The 20,953-nt window shown below is 36.2% G+C and overlaps 1 protein-coding gene across 1 annotated transcript in view; it reads left to right on the top strand.

The window, feature by feature from the left end:
• Positions 1-20,953, top strand: part of LOC115418666 (glypican-5-like) — a 122,826-nt gene that overhangs the window by 48,327 nt on the left and 53,546 nt on the right. Inside the window, exon 8 of the mRNA XM_030133207.1 lies at positions 15,123-15,243. Within this exon, the coding sequence (XP_029989067.1) occupies positions 15,123-15,243 (121 nt within the window). The remainder of the gene's footprint in view (positions 1-15,122; positions 15,244-20,953) is intronic.

Below are 20,953 nucleotides of genomic sequence, written 5' to 3'. Positions count from 1 at the left end.
CATTGCAGGTAAGGGTGAGGATGACCCCCACCTGAACCAGATGTGGCAACTGGGAGGACCGGTGGGGGGGTGGGGCGGAGAAAACACCAATATAAAAATATGCCGTTATGTCAAATATTTGAGTATAGTTTTAATTTATTACAATTCTGAATTTATATACCTAATATTTGGAACCAATATTCACTTTTAAAGTCTTTGAAAAGGTTCATTAAGCATCTTTCTGTTATTTATGCAATAAATTATATACATTTTTCAAATCGGATTTTATGTTTTTTGTGTGTTTTTTGGCCTTTTATGTTGATATAGTAGGTTAAGGTGAAAAAATAATAGACAGGTGTGAGAGATGAAGTTGTGCTGAAAAAAACATACCAAACATGGGTATAGTAAATATTACTTTATATAGTATATAAAGGCAAAATCAAAAGTACTCAAAAATGGTCAAAATAGGCTCAGACCCCTAAGGGTTAAGGGATGTAAACACATTCTGACAAAAATACAGGCTGTTCTTTTCATTTGTTTTTTGTTCTTTTGTTTCTTTTCTTGCTCCTTAACCTGAGAAGATTGTATTATACCCATGAAAATGAGAAATAAATAAAAATTGTAAAAACAAACAAAAAAACAAACAAACATTAGCATATGTATCGTGGATTTACAACTTTGCATGTACCCTGTTGTGTTTTCACGACCAGCTGTAGGATGCAGGGCATTAAAGCTGTTTTCCTCTTCATTATGGATTGCAGGGCTGTAATTTATAAACATATACGCTCCTGCCGTCACCTTTAAGCCCTCAGATTCAGTTTATCTTCAGGCTCATAGATTCATTACTGCAGGTAATTAAAATACCCACCACTGCATTTTTTATCATTAAGCCACTTTGTCGCCTTTTACAGTAGCCAGTGAGATTTATTCAGCTTGTTAATACATCTTCAATCTTACTTTTAATGCTCTGAGCTACAGAAAATGCTAAAGACTTTATTGTTAGCGCACTAGTCTTAACACATGGCGCTACATAAACACATCACAATCCAATCCAATCCATTTTTATTTATAAAGCACAAATTTAAGCAAACACAAAGGTTTCCAATGTGCTGTACAGTAAAATAAATGCAATAAAACATAATAAAAAGACAAAATATTAAGATAAAAACACAATGAAACATCATAAATAAATAAATAAATAAATAAAAAGACTGTCCACACCAGATAAAATATCCATGCGCATAAAATCAACATCCTATGCCAGAGGTGTCAAACATGCGGCCCGGGGGCCCAATCCGGCCCACCAAAGGGTCCAGTCCAGCCCCTGGGATGAATTTGTGAAATGCAAAAATTACACTAAGATGTTAACAAGCCTTTTAGTTCAGGTTCCACATTCAGACCAATTCAATCTCAAGTGGGCGGGACCAGTAAAATACTATCATAATAACATAGAAATGATGACAACTCCAAATTTTTCTGTTTGTAAATGTAAATATTTTCATATATTTACACTAAAACAAAGTATAATTTTGCAAAAAATTTAAATAACCTGAAATGTCTTAAGGGAAGTAAGTACAATTTTAACAAGATTCTGCCTGTTATTAACCCTTTGCTGCATGAATTATGAGAAGCTTAGTCAAGATTTTTTTTTTTCTGAGTGTTTTTATGCCTCTTTAGGTATGAAAAAAAAACAGTATGACTGAAAATTTTTTAACGAACCTATTTTTCATGGAGTCCACTCAGCTGGGGACCATGTGTTTAATTTTTGAAGCGAAGAAACATGTATTTAAAATGCAATAACAAAAAGTGATATACACAGTAAATTTGCCAGTGTAAAAAATGCAGTGTCAAAGTATTTTAATTCTTTCGGAGTTATTCCAACAATGAACAGAGTAAAATTTAACAAGATAACTTCTGGTGTTGGTGAAAATAATTGGAGTTAACAGAGGTTTTACACTGTCAGTGTCATATATTCAGTGTTAAAGTAAATTAACTCTCTCAAAGTTAATTCAACATCGATAAGAGCAAGATACCTTTCAGTGTTAAAAAATAATGACTCTGAAAAGCCCCGCCCACCAACCTCCGTGCTCAAACTGAGTGAGAAGTTGGACTGTGGCATCGCCATCTTCCTCGCATCGAAAAACTGCATTTGTAAGTTTGTGTAAATAAACTATTGCTTTTGTTATTCCATCCAAGCAGAATCTGTGTGCAAGAATATAGTTACGTCGTCATTGTCACTGTTGGGTACGTGTTTTCAAATACCGAATTTCAAATGGATGACGGGATATCGGGTCAACGGCTTTCATTTTACATGTCATTTTATGTTTACTTTTAAGTGCAATATTTAATTTTTACTTGGAATAAATTGGGTCCAGAAATAATTGTATCTTTTTTTGGCCCCTGCAGACACTGGGACTGTAGTACATCATATGTAACACTGGTAGGAGGCAGTTAAAAATCAACACTCTTTGGAGTAATTTATTTATCAACATGTAGTGTTAAGTAGGTTTAACACTGGAAAAGTTACTTCTTAACACTTAACTCTTCAGTGTTGAATGTGACTAATACTATGGATGTTACTTCTCACATAGTGTAAAACTTGATTTACACTAATTAGTGTAGTGTAGTGTAAAATATTAACTCTTACTAGAGTAAAGTTGACTCTGGAAATGTAGCTCTATGTTCAGTGTAAATTTTACACTTTGTAGATAGGAACCATATGTTCACTGAGGTAGTGTTAAAATTAACTCTTTAAGTGTTACATAAACACTGGCGATTTTTCTGTGTACTGTTTGAAAACTATGGAATAAAACATTAATGCAGCTAATCTGATGTTTTCTCACATTTTATCATACTCTAATACTAGTTATTACTCACTTGGATGGCGATAATATGCAAAAAAAGAAACCTTTTGTTTAAGAAAACTGTTAATTACAGTCTAATAACAATTAGCAACTGATTTATACTCAATCATGTTACTGCAGATCAGATTGATCAAGAACATAAAGTTACAGTAATGGTATGAATTGCAGTGTATGGGATGGTGCATAAGCGTCCACTGTGTTGGCTGATATAGAACTAAAACAACAAAACCCATGAATATATAAGAGAACAGCTGGAGAATAGCTGTGTACTGTAGTGACCACTATGCATGAAAGGGTTAAATGTTTTGTGTGTTTTTTATATTATAATATAAATGTGTAAATGATAAACTGAGGTGGAATATTGTTAAAATTCCACTTTTTTTTCAGTTTGTTCATGTTACTCACATTGTTTGAAAGGATAGTTTGTAGATGTAAACCTTTTCATAATGAGGCCTGTTTGTTTATGAATGATGTTGTACTGATAAATATGCAGTAATTATTGAAGAAAATGGTTGATTTGTTGAGTCTGTTTGTACGACTGTACTGACATGAACAGACTGTTGTGGATAATTCAGTTACTGCATTATGGATTGTTGTGGTTCGATGCTAAAATTAGGGAAATAGTATTGTTTGATTGCTGTATTAAGTTAATGATAAAGGTGTAAAAGCACTGAGGGGTAGGATTAAATAAGTTCATACTTCTTCCTACTCCTTTTCGACCATGTAATATTCAGACTTGTATGTGCTTGAAGATAGATTCTGTCCATTTAAATGTTATTTTGTTTATGTCTTAATTTGCTTCGTTTTATTTTATTTTTCTTTGCATGTTCTAAATAAATAAATAAATAAATAAATAAATAAATAAATAAAGTAAATTAACTTTTTTTTCGCTCTTAAACATCAAGAAAAGTTTGGAATTGACATTATTTATATATTATTATGTTATTATTTCACTGCAGATCAAATTTAGCAGAATGTGGCCCCTGAACTAAAATGAGTTTGACACCCCTGTCCTATGCGGTGTGAAAAAACCCAAGAGAAGACACACACACACACACACCTCTGTAACAATGAAAGCCATTCATAATAGAGTCACATAACAGATACTCGTAATGCTTTTACTAATTACATGAATTTCGTCTTTTGTTTGTGTCTCATATTTTGTTGAGTTAAGTCTTAGTGTAAACAGTGTCTTGTGGTAAAAGTACGCTCACCCACCTTTGTTTAATTAAAGTCAAACCACTTGCTTGCTATAGTTGGTTTTATCATCATGGTACTGATAAATATGAGCAAATTCCCAGCTTTAATGATCATAAAGAAAACAAGACACATGCCAGATTATCTTTTTGAGGTTTTGACAGTGCTGTGACTCCAGCAGATTCACTGGATGTGTGGGGTTGTCACTGATCCCTGAAATCTTTGCTGGAGTCTAAGGAATCTTGGGATTTCCCCCTGGGGCACAGTTTGTGGTTTTTAATTGAGCTTTCTTTCTTTTTTATTTTTTTCATCCTCCCTCCTCATCCCTCTCCTTTCCTGTCCTCCTCCTCTATGTTTTTTTATATTCTGTTCTTTCAAGTGTAGATTTATACATCAGCGCGTTGGGGTTCTGCTTCACCTTTTATCAGGCGTTTGAGCACATTAACCACAGACCAGTACTCTGTTATATGTCTGATACTTAATCATTCTGTTTTGGACACGTCCGTACATGTAAGTATCCTGTCCTGTTTTAATAAATCACATTCTCTCATCCCAGGCGTGTGGTATTGGAGAAACACACAGATCAGCAGCACCTGATGATCCTTTGTTGTTTACTGATGCATCTTTGTAATCAATGTCAGCAGTTTCCATGGTAATTGACTCTGAAATGTTGCTTTTGTTTCTGTACTGAAACGACGCAAAGAGATCCACAATCCTGATTCCATTTCATTGACTGGGATTAGTGGTTTTATGAGCTAACTACGGGCTTAATCCAGGCTTTTTGGCCTTTTAAATCGTTTTGTCACATGTAGCAGGGTTAACTTCCTCTGGAGCATCAAAAGATTTCAGACCTGGCCCACCCACCAACAAAACCGTCAGCAGTTCAGTCTGGTGCTCCTGTAACCGTTAGCTTGAATTAAATTATAATCAAATATAGAAAGTGGTGCCAGGCACAACAAACCCCACCCCTTCAACATATTGTTGCTTATTTTGGCATCGATCCAGCTGATGTCATCATGTCCATATGTGTGCTGATGTCAGCATATCAATTGCTTCCGTATATGTGCAAAGTTTGAAGTAAATTGAAACAAAATTGATGTTTTTATAGGCATGTGAAATTTCGCCCATCGTAAGTAAATGGGAGAAGAAAAAAGTTTGAAAAAATGTCTAAAAAATGGAAACTTTGACCTACTGTTCCCAAAATGTAATGACATCTATTCCGTATCACTGGCAATTTGTAAACCCAGTTTAGTATGAATTCAACCAATAGTTTTGCTGCTACAGACATTTGAAATTTCACCCATTATAAGTAAATGGAGAAAAAAAAGATTTTAAAAATTCATTAAAAATTTGCACTTTGACCTACTGTTCCCAAAATGTAATGGGATCAATCTATTCTGGATCACTGGCAATCTAAAAACCAAATCTGGTATGAATTCAACCAATAGTTTTGCTGCTAGAGTGTTAACAAACAAACATACAAACCAAACCAAAACCCCTTGCCTCCCCTTCGAGGGACGGGGTAAGTAACATTTATACAAAGTTGTTCGCTGTAGAAGACGCTAGCTTTGTTTTGGATGCTTGTTTTGTTTACCCTCATGTTTTCCATTGTGACTGTACATATTGGGAAACTGTCATCCTGTTGTCTGTTTGAATAGGTCAGAATTTCACCTTCTATAATAGCTGAGAGACAGTTTCTTCATTCCTCCAGAAGTGAAACAATTTCTCTGCCAGTGTTGTTTATGTATCTGTTCCATCACTTCCCTGCACAGGCAGGCAGCATCAGTCAGAAACCAGGATAAAGATGTAGACCTGCAGCAATACCCCGGTTATAAAACTGGGATAAGGGCTTGCACACTTTTCTGGAACTGGAATGTCATGTTTATGTATGAAAACACACAAACAGGATGTTTAAAAAGGATCTGAACAGGGATACTGAAGACGTAAACCAGGCATGCCCAAAGTCCGGCCCGGGGGCCAATCACGGCCCGCGGTCAGATTTTCTACGGCCCACAGCTTGGGTTTTATAATGTATTATTTATGGCCCGCATGGACTGTTGAACAGACTACATGAATCATAAAAGGTTCAAAATACAGTTCCTCCTTTCACCTCATGGTGGCAGCACCACTCTAACTCTATCTGGCTCTGTGACTTTGCCGTGAACCCTTTTCGCTAATTTGTAACCATGGCGCTTCTAAATAAAAAAATGAAAGTTGACAGTGAGGGCCGCCGCTTCCAGGAGAGATGGGAATTACAATTTTTTTGCACTGAAAATCGAAGTGATTGTGTTTGCCTAATTTGTCAACAGACTGTTGCCTTGTTTAAGGAATTCAATGTAAAGAGACACTAGCAGACAGAACATGCTAACGCATACGACAAGCTAGCAGGGAGTGAGCGCTCCGAAAAATTGGAGCAAATTCCAGCTGCTTTAAACTCACAACAGTGACTCTTCATGTGAACCTGAGTTCAATGAATTCACCACCAGGACAGGCTACCAAGTTGCCAGGTTAGTTGCCTCTAACTGCTGGTGTGATGTACTTGTAGATGTGACACAAAATATTACTTTCTGAATGATTTTGTGGAAGACAAGAGTAAGAGTCATATGTTTTCATCTGAAATGTTAACAGACTTTGCATTACTGAGTAATATATGAGTAATGATTACTCATATAAGTCATGTTTAAAATGAATGTGGGGTTAAGATTTTTATCAACTTCTTGGACGTTTCAGATACTCCACACAGTTTGTTCTATGTTATCTGATTCCAGATGTGAAAGGAAGGCAGAAATGTTTTTTTTTTTTTGTTTTTTTTAATTTGTTCACACCTGAGTGGCGTAGATTTGGTTACATTGCCATTTTAAAAAATGATATTGTGACAATGAAAATAAAATTGTTGTAGAACAGCGCTTTTATATGTAATTTTTACTGTTTAAAAAACGTCCGAAGGGACCACTGGCCCCTGGCAATGTCCACATTATCAGATCTGGCCCTCTTTAAAAAAAGTTTGGACACCCCTGACGTAAACACACCCAGTGAGTAGTCTGTTGTATGAAAACTGTAAAAGTACAAGTCGCGGAAAGATTATTAGATTATTAGACCACCCCTTGTTTTCTTAAATATCTTGTTCATTTTAATGCCTGGTACAACTCAAGGTACATTTGTTTGGATAATTATAATGATGACATCAAAAATAGATCATAAGAGTTTAATTTCAGAGCTGATATCTATCCATTTTCCATGTTTTCTTGATAATAACCAAAATCACTTCAGTTCTTACATCAATATCTATGGCATTGTACTGACAACAACAGTGCTTTTAGGCATTCCATGTTTTCGTTTCTGTCTGTTTTAGTCACATGATACACACAGGAGTTAGTACTTGATTGCATAACCATAACCATCATAAAACTGTATATAAAACTGTATCTGCAGTTGGACATGGGGATTAAATTTGTTTAACCCTTTCATGCATAGCGGTCACTCCAGTGGACAGTTCTTCTCCAGCTGTTCTCTTGTATATTCATGGATTTTGTTGTTTTAGTTCCATATCAGCCAACACAGTGGACACTTATGCATCGTCCCATACACTGCAATTCATACTATTACTGTAACTTTCCTGTTCTTGATAAACCTGATCTGCACTAACATGTTTGAGTGTAAATCAATTAGACTGTAATGAACAGTTTCTTTTAAAACAAAAAGTTTTTTTGTTTTTTTTTTGTTTTTTTTTTGCATTTTATCTGAGTAATGGCTAGTATTATAGTATGTTAAAATGTGAAAAAACATCAGATTAGAAGCATTTTTTAAAAATTATTTCATAGTTTTCACACAGTATGGCAGTAAATACATGTTTCTTTGCTTCAAAAATTAAATGAATGGTGTTCAGCCTAGTGGACATTTTTGTAACTCCATGACAAATAGATTCATAACAACATTTCAATCACTTTTTTTTTTCATGCCTAAAGAGGAATAAAAACACTCAGGAAAAAAAAAAAAAATCTTGATTAAGGCTCTCATAATTCATGCATGAAAGGGTTAAAGTGGCATTAAAAAGGGCATTAACCCATAAAGACCCAAACATCCACAGTCCACCAAAAGCATCTCCTGATCTAAACTAATGATCCACTAATCCTATCAATGCATGTAAATAATTGGTGTAAAATGCAGTTTGTCGTCTTTTCGTGGTCATCAGATATGACCTATTTGGACGTTTAGAGGCTCCATAGTTACCATGGAAACACCGTCATCTTCTACAACACTGATTCACTAGTAAAACCCATGGAGTTGGATCAATGATAGTGGATGGAGACACTGGGTTTATGTTCAACTGGAAAAGCACTTGGAGAGCGCAGACCTCCATCAAGGCAGGTCAGCCCCCGCCCCCCCCCCCCCCCCCCCCCATCACCACCAAAATGTAATCATTTGTTCCTTATGCCAGTATCAACATTTCCTGAAAATTTCATCCAAATCCGTCCATACCTTTTTGACTTATCTTGCTAACAAACAAACAGACAAACCCCGATGAAAACATAACCTCTGCCGTTTCACTCGGCGGAGGTGATTAATGATATATTTTACTGAAAAATTCACTTTTTCTTCAGTTTTTTTTTCTGTTTTGATCCAATAACCTTTGACTTTACTCTGAGCTTTTATGAACAACTGCATGATCAGTCAATTAAACATCGGAAAATAGTTAATTTTCACTGGAAAAAATGCTAAATTCAGACGATAATATTAGAATAGATGGTGATAAATCACTTAGGAAAGGTTAAATAGAGAGAAAAATTCATTTAGGAACTGCCACTAAAGTCACATTGGGTCCTTATGGGTTAAAAAGCATTAAATTAGATTTGCTGATACCTGCAGAAACTCTGAAATAAGATGACCATAAGTGTATAGTGTGCAACAAAGACCACTGACGGCTAGTGAGGAGCCTCAAAAAATGTAAATCATATCCACGTACTAAAAGTAGCTTCCATTATTTCCTGTGTTACAGTCACTAAGGCAGCCAACTGCTTTTTTTTTTTTTTTTTTCTTCCAGCCTTTGTGTTGTTATCATCTCCTGTGCAGTTTTGCTCCAGTACGTCTCTGGCATTACCAAAAACAATATGTTGACTGGGACACAGACATAATATTTTATGTGGTTCTATTTCCGTTGATTATTCTCATCATAGACATGTGTGCTGTATTCCTTTTCCCCGGTGCATAATATTAGGTTTCGCTTCTCTAATGACCTGATTTTCCCACGAGGATCAGTAGACTCATTCTATCAAAACATTAAATATGCTGGCTGTGATCTGTTGGGGTTGCATACAGTTGGCTGCCTGTTTAATGTGAACATACTAATAGCTGGATGGGAAAATTACATCTTCCAGAGACAGTGAACTCAGCTGTCGTGTATTGGAAGTATCAGACTTAATGGAGCCATAACATAAAAACTACCAGATTTCCCTCTTGTTATAAACATTTATCCAGTTGCATCACCTTTTTCTGGATTGAATCACAATCAGTATGTGAAGAAAACAAACATTAGTGAAAATTTATTTGTGACTTTTATGCATCAGGCTTAAGTTTTTGGTGGGGATTGGGGTCTTCACTGCATCATCACTTGGCATTAGTCGAGTCAGTTTTTTGGGGGTTTGGTTGGTTTCCACCGTACATCTGTCCTCTGGTTCCCACAGTCCTTTTCCCTCGTTGTCATAGACGTAGTGTGTTTGTGTTTTGTAGGGTGTGGACTGAGCGGTTAGTGATTTGGTGGTGGTGATTGTGTTAGCTAGCAAAGCTGGTTTGGAACTTGAAAACTTGGGAAAATATGACTCATAAACAGTTCTTTCATTTCTGTTTTGCTTTACTGTCACTTTATCTTCTTTTTGATCCACGCCCTTTCAACCCCGCAGACAAGTCAGTGTGATGTGATGCTTCCCAGTCTTAAAATAAATTGCGTCAATATGTGAGATGATTACGGATGAACCACTTGGATACTTTAGTAGAAAATCTTTATACAAGTTATCCACATTAAATATAATCTACACTGTTGAACATAAAGTTGGAATACTTAAGTTGTCAGACACATTCCTCCTTTTTATTCCTATTTATACACATCAGTAATGACCTTTGACCTGGTGCAGTTATTACACACTGAGTCCCTTTTACACTTTATCTATCAAGAATAAATCACATTGACTCAATCATTTTATGAGAAGAGGTAGAAATATTTTTTTCCATCTTTATGCGCAACAGTGTATGCCAGTGTAAATGGTTGGTATGTCAGTGGTTGAAATGGTTGTTTAGTTCAAATGTATATAAATTAGCATTAGTTGTTTGTAAAGCCTGGCATATGTGTTTGTTTAAATAGGTCAGTACTTTGTCTTGTTTATATCTGTTGTGCCTATTGTCTGGTATTTGGTTTTGGTTTATATTTTTGATGTTTTATAAGGCATTTGTAAAGGCTGGGCATATTCTTATGCAGGACACAATAATAAAATTTCATTCATTCATTCATTCATTCATTATAAAAAATTAGCCAAAATCAGACAAGTGTCAGCAGTTAAATGCATTTTTTACTTTTTAAACACGCTTATTTATGTGCATCTATTGAATCTTTTGCAATATGCGAATGACAATCTGCTGCATGGCATAAACAGCAAAAAAGGGATTTTCAAGAAAGTTAAAAAAAAAAATCTTGTTTCTGGAATTTTCCCCTAATTTTTAGTCTAAAAAGAAAAATAAAATTGACAAGCAGGTTTTGCACCAGAAAATTAACCCTATTTTAAAGAAATCAGGGATGCACCGATACCACTTTTTTCCAGACGGAGTATGAGTACGAGTACTTACATTTGAGTACTTGCCGATACCGAGTACCGATACGAGTACTTAATAATCCCATTCCAGTTCTCAGTTCCTTTTGTAAATGTGCTTTATTGTCGTTGTCATTAGTCTGACTGGAAAAAAGTGCTGCTACTGACATTTAATGTGTTGGAATGAGTGTTTCTCAATTAATCCACCAGGGGGCGCCACTCTTAAATAACCATACAGGACAAATACCACGAAGAAGAGTTGTTTTTGAGAAGAAGAAAGTCAGTAATAACAAACATGGAGATGACAGAGGCAACACTAATGTGATACTAATATTGCAGTGTTTTCGCTAGTATGGTTTAACAGCTTAGCTTCAGCAGGTAGAGAAAAGAGAAATGAGTTATAAGTTTTGTTTTCACTTCCGCTGGTGGCGATCTGCACCGCTCTGTACTCCCGCTGGTATTCTCATTCTGGGCATGCATCTGCCAGCACCTGGAAAATGGATGAAATGTACGCAGAAGATGGACAGAACGCTGCGTCCGTATCTGTCTGTGTCTTTAACGTTACTTGCAGTCAGTGTTACTTTTATCGTCATCATTTATTTTGAAAAATCTCCACACTCTTCACACTCCACACACATTATTCTACCGCCGTGAACCTGCTGCACTGAACTGTGAATGTCACATGGCCGTAAGTGGTATCGGTGCATTTGTATTGGATATCTTGTACGAGTACGAGTACACACACTGAGTATCGGAGCTGATGCCGATACTCATATCGGTAACGGTGCATCCCTAAAAGAAATACATAGAAATATGCTAATATTGAGCCATGACAAGCTGGAACAATGATTTGCGTGAAATTCCAGCTGAGGAACAAGATTTTTTTGTCAAAACAAGAAAATTGAAGGATATTTGACTTATTTTTAGCATGACTGATTTTTTTTGCAGTTTAGTGGTCGAGTAGGCGCTAAATATTGGATAATTTAAGATACACCGGAGCATCACTTTTTAAAATTTTATTTCTCCCCATTTTTCATTAAAACTTTATTATAAAACACAGAAATTACGTCAAACATTTCTCTAACCCCTACAACGAAACACCCCCTACCCACATGTCAGGAATCAGTGTTTTAACACAGGCTATACACTGCTTCCTTGACTGGATTTTTTTAAGGCTCAAACTTGACCAAGTATTTCTGTGCTAAGTAGACAGTATATTTACACAAACATGAACCACAGAAATAGTGACACAGAGATGCTACAGATGGAGAAATAGTCTTCTCACTGTAAAATGAGATGGGATAATATCACAATTCTGTTCTTTCTTGTCTTCAAAATGTAATTACCGAGTAGGACTGCAGCTGCTTTTGTAGAAAGGTCTGTTTTGTACATGACACTACATGATAACACAAATGTTAGATCATTATAGATTAATGTGTCCTTTGCAGAGTATCATGTTGGGGCTAATTTTTGCCTCCTTCTGTTTTTAATATCTAAATCCAATACCAAGTTGAAAGGAAGTGAAGTGAAGGCTTTTTCTTTCTCTGAGGCAAATCTGTGTCTTTTATTGGAATGGACTGAAGATACTGCATTTGGAAAAATGGAGTATCATATTTTATCATCCTGTTTCATGTATAATCTTAAAGGTGGGGTGCGAGATGTTTTCCTGGAGCATTTTTACTATATTACTTAAAATCCCCTTCACACCCCGATTACAACCAATTAATTAAATGCTCTAACACAAAAAAAAAAAAAAAAAAATTTGGTCACCCGTGGAACAGACAGGACTGAAAAAACACCATCCAGTCATGTTGAGCGCCTACTCGACATGATTGAACGGTGATATGTCTATCAAACTCAACTGCCATTTATCCCTCCCCCCTCTGTGTGTACCCCTCTTCGTGCATGAATCGTGTGTTCTTAAAAGCTTGGAGCACTGGTACAGGAAACGAAGCCACAGCCAGAGCTTGGCTATACTAGTTATATTAGGATGGAAAGTTCACCGGCAAACTGTTTAGTCACTAACGTAAATCACTAGGAAATGTAACGTTAGTCAGATAGGTATGAACTGGGGCTGTTCTGTAATAGCGGGGGGGTTGGAGGAGACTGAATGAGGTATGCATTTGTAACGGGTGTGTTAGTCTCTTAGCTTCAGCTTGCTTTGAATCAGCGACACATCCGTTAACCCGTTAGTACTCTGCGTTGTAGTTCATAGAGATGGACGACTCAGACCACAGTAGATGTAGACTCAGCAGTTTACTTTCAGCCAGTACATCACATCTGTACAACAGAGTGAATTATTAAACATTGTCCACGGCTTTTCCTTTGGTACAGCCATACACAGACCCCTTTCCTCAGCGCATCTAGCGCGAACTGTGTAATTTTAAATTAACCATGTGTACACACATATAATAGTTTCGGCATAACACAACCAACCTTAAATATGAATAAAATGTAAAATAAACAAAACGAATGACATACCTGTACAATAGAGTGAATTATTAAACATTGTCCGCAGCTTTTCCTTTGGTACAGCCATACACAGACCCCTGCAGCATTGGAACATGTGTCTATCTTAAGTTTTAAAAATAGACTTAACACTTTACATTTAGACACACAACACGTCTGCAACATAAAACCGTCACATATAAATGTACACTGCTACACAATGTTCAATAAAACCAAAACAGTTACTGAAATTGCAGCAGAGAGTAAAAGAGCCTACCTTTCCTCAGCGCATCTAGCGCAAACTGAGGAAAAAGACCCCGCGATGACATCATTAACTTGCGTCGGCAGTTCAGATTTAAAGTGACAGTACAGGTATGAACAGTACCGTTATAGTCATTAACAAAACTCATTATAGAACCTACTTTTGTAATACTAAATTAATGTTTCTGAATACCCCATCAGGATTTGGTGACAAGAAAATACAACATTGATATTTTTAATCTGGTTACACATGGAGTGGATCGAAGTCGGGGCCGTAGCCGGGTGAATTGTTGCTATGCAGCGCTCGTGAACCCTCAGGAAAAAGCATTGCGGCGTGGAGTGTGACTCTGGAGGCGTGGCTTTGGGGGGATGCCTGAAGAAAGGGGTTTGGACTTTTGAATTGAGTATCTTCAAAATGTATCCGCTTTTCTAAGATCTCCTACCCCACTTTTAAGTAAACAACAGGGTGTATAAAAAAAAAACTATACATTTAGAAAAATTTCCCCCAGTTCTGTATTTGATAATTTTTGGAATTTTCTTTTATGGACGTCGGTAGGTAGGGGATTGGTGGATATTTGTCCAAATTTACAGGCCCAGGTTTTCATTCATGAGTGAGCAGGGGCAAATTGTGTAATCCAAGTTAAAACTGGTTTGCATGAAGTAGCGGTGGGTTTTAAATCCAATCAAAGGTCATGGGAGGGGACAATGGGCATCCATCTTGTTTTCCACAAAATTGCCAGGTTACAGCATTAACACTTCAGCCACAATGTCAGTTTCATTTCTTTACCCATGGTAGCTGTTCCTGCCTTTCAAAGTTAATTCAACTTGTTTAGGCCTGAAAATGTCACTGAGGACAGGCCAAGTTAGGGTTAGGGTTAAGATTAACCCGAACCTAAACTGGATTTAAATCCCACCGCTACTTTGCGCAAACCAGTTTTAACTTGGATTGTGCAATTTGCTCCTGCTCACTCATGCATGAAAACCTGGGTCCGTAAATTTAGAAATATTAACCAATCCCCTATCTACCGACGTCCGTAAAAGAAAATTCCAAAAATTATCAAACTGGGAACTGGGGGTAATTTTTCAAAATGTGTAGGTTTTTTTTTATACACCCTGTATAACCCATTTCTCTTAAAAGTATTTCAATAAGCTTGTTTTATGATTTATAAACTGTTTTAATGTCTAGTTGTGGTAAGTGATGGGCCATTTCTCGGAAAAGTTTGTTTCCTGTTCAATTTTTTGTATTATAAACAGAGACTATAAACAGTGGATCTGTTATTAATACAATCTCTGTGACCTCAACAAGGTGATAAAGATTACGATCAGTCTGCCAGAAGATGAACTCATGTCACCAAATGTCTCGTGGGACTTGTCTGTTTGAATAAAAGTCTGAGCGTCTTTGTTTTTGTGCCAGGAGGAGACTAACTGTGTCCATGCGCATGAAGTGAATCACTACACCCTGTCTGAACACACTCGTACAGTGGCTGGAGGAAAACTGGGGCAGGAGAGCAACACACACATACGCAGAACTGGGACACAAAGTACTGTATGTCTCTGTTGTTCTGTCTTCCTGTAGCTATGCAGGTCGTGTGGTTGGCAGCAGCTTAAAGGCCCAGAGGGAGAACCCAGAGATGACAGTCCGTAATACAGATCCTGTCCTGAAGGGGGCGAAACAGAAGCTGGAGGAGCTAACACAGGTAAATATTACTTTGTAAGTAAGTACATTTTATTTATAGAGCGGTGTTTTTCAATCATGGGGTCAGGATCCCACATGGGGTCACATTGAATTAAAATGGGGTCACCTGAAATTTTTAGTAATTAAAAAAAAACAAACAAAACCTTACTAATAAAAAATATATGGTGCAGTGAGAGAGAAGATGGATCAGCCCATGATGGTTGACAGGAAGCACAGTAAAACGCTGCATGACAGGAAATGAAGTGAACCCTTTTACCCATGATGTGACTCTGGTGAGTGTTCTTAACGTATGATTTATTTTAAATATTCATAAAAATTCAACTGTTTGCTCAATAGGAAAAAATTTCTAAATTCGCTGATAGAGTAGATCTTGCGCTTTCCATTGACATCTATTTCCATTGAGCATGCTCAGTGCACCCCTTGCCACCTGTGCAATAGAGGGCAAAACACAGAGCAGTGAGTGAGACCAACTCACTATAAAAATAGACGGTTTGGGCTTCTTTTTACACAGTTTTCCTTGTCGTTTTTTGTTTTTACTGTTGTTTGCAGTGTTATCGCGATTGTCCTTTATATTATTATTTTTTGACTGTGTTTTTACTGAGATTTGACTGTTTTTGGCAGTGGTGGAGAATCCCTGCTCCATAAAGTAAAAGTCCTGCCAGGTATTGATTCTACCTATTCACTTAACACAGGTGATTCCACTAATTATCCCACCTACCCAGATAAGGAGTTGTGCTCATCAAAATGGGCTGGTTCAGTGAATGGTTTGAACAAATACATGGCAGGACTTTTATTTTATGGAGCTGGGATTCTCCACCACTGGTTATTTATGACTTAATGGGGGTTGTTTTATTCCTGATTATGATTAGCCAAAACAGTGCATATTTAAATACTACCAGAAATAAGTTTATCTTAAATTCACATAAAACAACAGAGAACATGCTGTCTTACATGTAACAGCCACTGAAACCCAGCGGTGGAGAATCCCAGCTCCATAAAGGAAAAATCCCGCCATGTATTTGTTCAGCCCATTCACTGCACCAGCCCATTTTGATGAGCACAACTCCTCATCCAGGTAGATGGGATAATTAGTGGAATCACCTGTGTTAAGTGAACAGGTAGAACCAATACATGGCAGGAGTTTTACTTTATGGAGCTGGGATTCTCCACCACTGGTTTTTGGACTTCAACCAAGTGCCAAAAAGCAGTTGGACTGATTTAGCCTCTTTCAGTGAAATAATGTCTCAGGGGTTAAAGCAGTGTTTTTCAATGTTGGGGTCGGGACCCCACGTGGGGTCGCCTGGAATTCAAATGGGGTCGCCTGAAATATCTTGTAATTGATAAAAATAATAAAACATACTAATAAAAAATATATAGTGAGTTGAGAGAGACAATCACAATCCATAAAAGACATGACAAACTGAAGCTGAAACTGAAGCACTGTGGTACTGTTTATCTGTCAAATGCTCATTGTGGTCAGTTTCAGATGCTGCAGCTCTTTCATAATTCGTAGTTTGAGTTGTTGTTTGTTCAGTATTAATTTGTAGCCTTGTAAATCCAAGCTGGACTGACTGTACATATCCTGACCAAGGAAAATAAAATTCTCACTTTGTGCAGTAATCTACACCTGGCTTTTCTGCCTCCGTCCATAATAATATACATTATATAGACTAAATGTCATCTAAAATTAGCATTTATTTGCAACATAATATAGCAAACTATTACATGATCAAAACCAAATTAATTTTAGCAAAAAAAAAGTCTCTGTTTTGAATGTTTGGGTCACGAGAAATTTGTGATGTTAAAATGGGATCACGAGCCAAAAAAGGTTGGGAACCACTGGCATAGATGGAGTCACAAAGTGCTTTACAGTGCAAAATACAACTAAAATATCATTAAAATACAATATTAGCATTTCCTGATTTTATAACGTCGCACTAGGATTTTGTTGACAACAGTGGCACGATTATGCAACTCCTGTTCAAATAAGGTGTTAAAAATGATACGATATGGACACCACATAAGAAAATATTCATTAATAGAAAGTTTGGGCAAGTCTTTATGTATTTTTGCATTGGCTACATTTGTCCTTTATCCCACTTTACACTGTTGTCACTGCTGTAAACAAACTGCAATTGTGAAGATGTAGGTGAAGTTTGGAATAAGCAAGATTCTCTGTGGATTATATGCAAATTTCTCCATTGTAGGACAATATAGGCATTATCTTTTCTTATCTCAGCATCAACCAAAACATTATCTTCACCATTAACTCATAAAGACCCAGTGGTACTTTTGTGGCAGTTCCCAAGTGATTTTTTTTTTCCTGTATATATAAACCTTTCTTAAGTGATTTATCAGCATTTACTATAATACTATTCTCTTTATTTTGAGTTTTTTTCAGTGTAAGTCACGTACTTTCCTATATTTAACTCACTGATCATGTAAATGTTCATTAAAGCTCAGAGTAAATTCAAAGCCTATTATATCAAAACAGAGAAAACGTGACTTTTTCAGTAAAATATATCAATAACTGAACATAAACCCAACGTATCCATCCACTGTCATTGATCCAACTCTGTGGGTTTTACTGGTGAATCAATGTTGTAGAAGATGACAGTGTTTCCATGGTAACTACGGAGCCTCTGAACGTCCAAATGGGTCATATCTGATGACCATGAAAAGATGACAAACTGTATTTTACACCAATTATTTACATGTATTAATAGAATTAGTGGATTAACAGGCACTAAACATTGTAGATCAGTAGATACTTTTGGTCACCAGTGGCTGTTTGGGTCTTTAAGGGTTAAAACCATCATCATAATATTACGACTTATGGACGTAAGATGCATTCAGCAGGAGTGATGTTACCTGCCCTTAGTTTATTAAATTAGGTTTAGATTACATGTTCATATTTCTCTTGATATTTGTTACTCATAATCTTTAGAGCTGATACGGTGTTTAGTGTTGCAGTGATACTGGTTTCATTGTGTTGCGCTGCAGGCGTTACACTGTTTTTTTTTCTAGTTGTCTCATGAACTGCATGATGGGACTTCTTCATATTTGGTTCAAACTTTCACTTTTACTCAAGGATGAACTGACTTTTATGGATAAAGGTAAAAAAGGCTAAAGTTACCGTTACATTTGGGGATAATTATTAAAAAACAAAATCACACAAATGTATAATAGGATAAAATGAGGTGATCACACTTTATATCCAAAAAAGTCAAAGGTTTGCTTGACTTTGACATGAAAATAATGCTGTGAAAAGTCTTTATTTGGCCATTATTCAAAGCTATATTCCGTAAAGTAAACCTGTTTCTCATTGGAATTTATAAACTAGAGTTATATCAGTGTCAGACATTAATATTCCGGCAAGAAAGCTAATACATCAAAAACACGGCCACACTTTTATAAATATTGTGAATCAGTTACATCATATGGAGCAGATCATTTATAATCTGAGGCTACAAAAGGATGTGGGGGAAGGACATTGGAAAAAGTGGACCCTTTTCTTAGCTCAGTAACTTCAAAAATGCTACCTGCTTAAACCTGGCGTAACTTATATACAGACACATTTACACTGGGTGAGAGTGCATATTTATTTTTTTATTTATTTATTTTTCTTTCCCTATGTAAGTTGTGACTCCCTGATCCTGCTGTTTGTGTTACGTATGTTTAACCATTTTTGTAGTAAAAATAAGAAAAGTAAAGAAAAAAAATATTAATATTCATTCTTTTTTTTTAAAAACCTTTATTAAGTAAGTAAATTTTATTTATAAAGCACTCTCCACAGATAAAATCACAAAGTGCTTTAAAGTTTAAAATAAAATGTTAGTAAAAGCTTAAAATAAATTAAATAAAACGTCATATATACGCCAGGATAAAAACAAGACAGTAGTATAGAGAAACACATAATAACACAATAACACAAGCCCATAAAACATCAACCCGGGCTAAACGCAAGGGTGGTCCTTATTTTTCAGCTTTCAAATGTTCATGCTCTCACCCCACCAATTTGTTAGGATAAATAAAAAAAAATTCTGGCAAAATTTTAGGAACATTAGCCAATATTTAGAGATTGCTCAAGAAGTTTAAAATTTAACACAGTTAACCGTATTCGGTATTTTTCGCATGTTATATGCTGCATTGTGTGCCAGGCTTCTGGTATGCTGTTTAATGATTTATGGCTGAAATTGGTTCATTTGATCATGTAGATCTAGGCATTATGTATTCTGACTGTTGGTAACCACATGTGGTGGTTTTACCCAGTCAGCACATCACTAGATAAATCTTAAAATGTCCATATTACTTGGATTTGCTGACCTCATCTCCTAATTTTGGGTTTCCCCCAAAAGGTGCTGTTGTGCACAATTTGTGTGGAATCACTGTTTAGTGTTTTAGTAGTGGGATGTCTTTGACAATGAAAACATATCAATCTGAGTGAAGCACAGACAATACTCCGATGCAAGAAAGGCCACGCTGCTCAGTGCTCCAGAGTGACAGTAGTTGTTAATCAACATTATCATCATGCATCTTTCAGTTCAATATTCAGTCATGAATGCAGGACACTATTTTTGTTCGTTTCTTGCTATTTTGTAACATACTTGTAATATACATGTGACAACAGTTACGATCACTCAACTGAAGACAAGACGATAATTCTGACTTGAGTTCTACGATCTTTTGCGAATACATGCATGAACTTTTTTGGTTTGTTTGTTCCTTTTTATGGATATATTGTGTAGTTGTGCACATGTAGTTAATGTGTGGGTGTTAATAAAAGCAATGTTGCATTCCAATTTGTAATGTGGCGTGCGTTTGTAAGAACGGTGAAATTTATACAATATTTAACGATTTTGGAAATATTCAAAGGCCTTGAGCTACCCCCAGATTTTTTCAAAACAATCTGAAATTTTGCACAGTTTGTTTTTATTGGCATCCTAACAAATTTAGGGGGTGAGAGTCGAACATTTCCAAAAAAAATTTTTTGACCCCATATAAGGACCACCCTACTAAATGCCTGCCTCAGAAGATATGTTTTGAACTCCTTCTTAAAGGAGTTAAAGTGTTTAAAGGGTTATTGAAGTGACACCAAGTGACAAGGAGACTTATGTACAATATTATACTATATTTACATTTACATTGAGTAATCAGAATGTGGGGAAAGGGGGAGGGGGGTAAGATATATGGCATAAAATATACAAAAGAAACAAAATGTCTGACTGACTGGGGAGTATGAATCAATGTCCTGTCTTGGTTGTGTAAATGTTTTGTGCGTGGTGGAGTGTGTAAGATGTGTATGTGGTGTGACTCTCAAAAAAAAAAGGAAAAAAATGCATTCATCTAAAAACAGTTAATACCAGTTATCAGCCTCCTTCAGATTCTTCTCTAGATGTATAATGCATCTGGACAGATATAAACTGTAATTTTCAAGCGTACAACTATAGGACAGTAATTCTAGTTTTTACATTTTGAAAAAAAAAAAAAAACTGGCAGGAGATTGTAAATACATATTTCTGTTAAATATTGGGTAAAGTTTCAGTAATAATACAGCTTCTCCTTTCACTCCAGGGCTATTGTAACTTATAATGCTAATGATAATTGTGTAATGCTGTATTGTATATTAAGTGTGGTGTTGAAAGCCTCGTACCTTTGCGTTGGTAAAGGTGTTCCAGCAGTGTGCGTCTGGGTTGTGTATGTGTTTGTTG

The sequence above is a fragment of the Sphaeramia orbicularis genome, chromosome 4, assembly GCF_902148855.1.
Source record: "Sphaeramia orbicularis chromosome 4, fSphaOr1.1, whole genome shotgun sequence".
Lineage (NCBI taxonomy): Eukaryota > Metazoa > Chordata > Actinopteri > Kurtiformes > Apogonidae > Sphaeramia > Sphaeramia orbicularis.
Note: the sequence above shows the minus strand (reverse complement) of the source record. Positions and strands in the feature narration are given on the sequence as shown.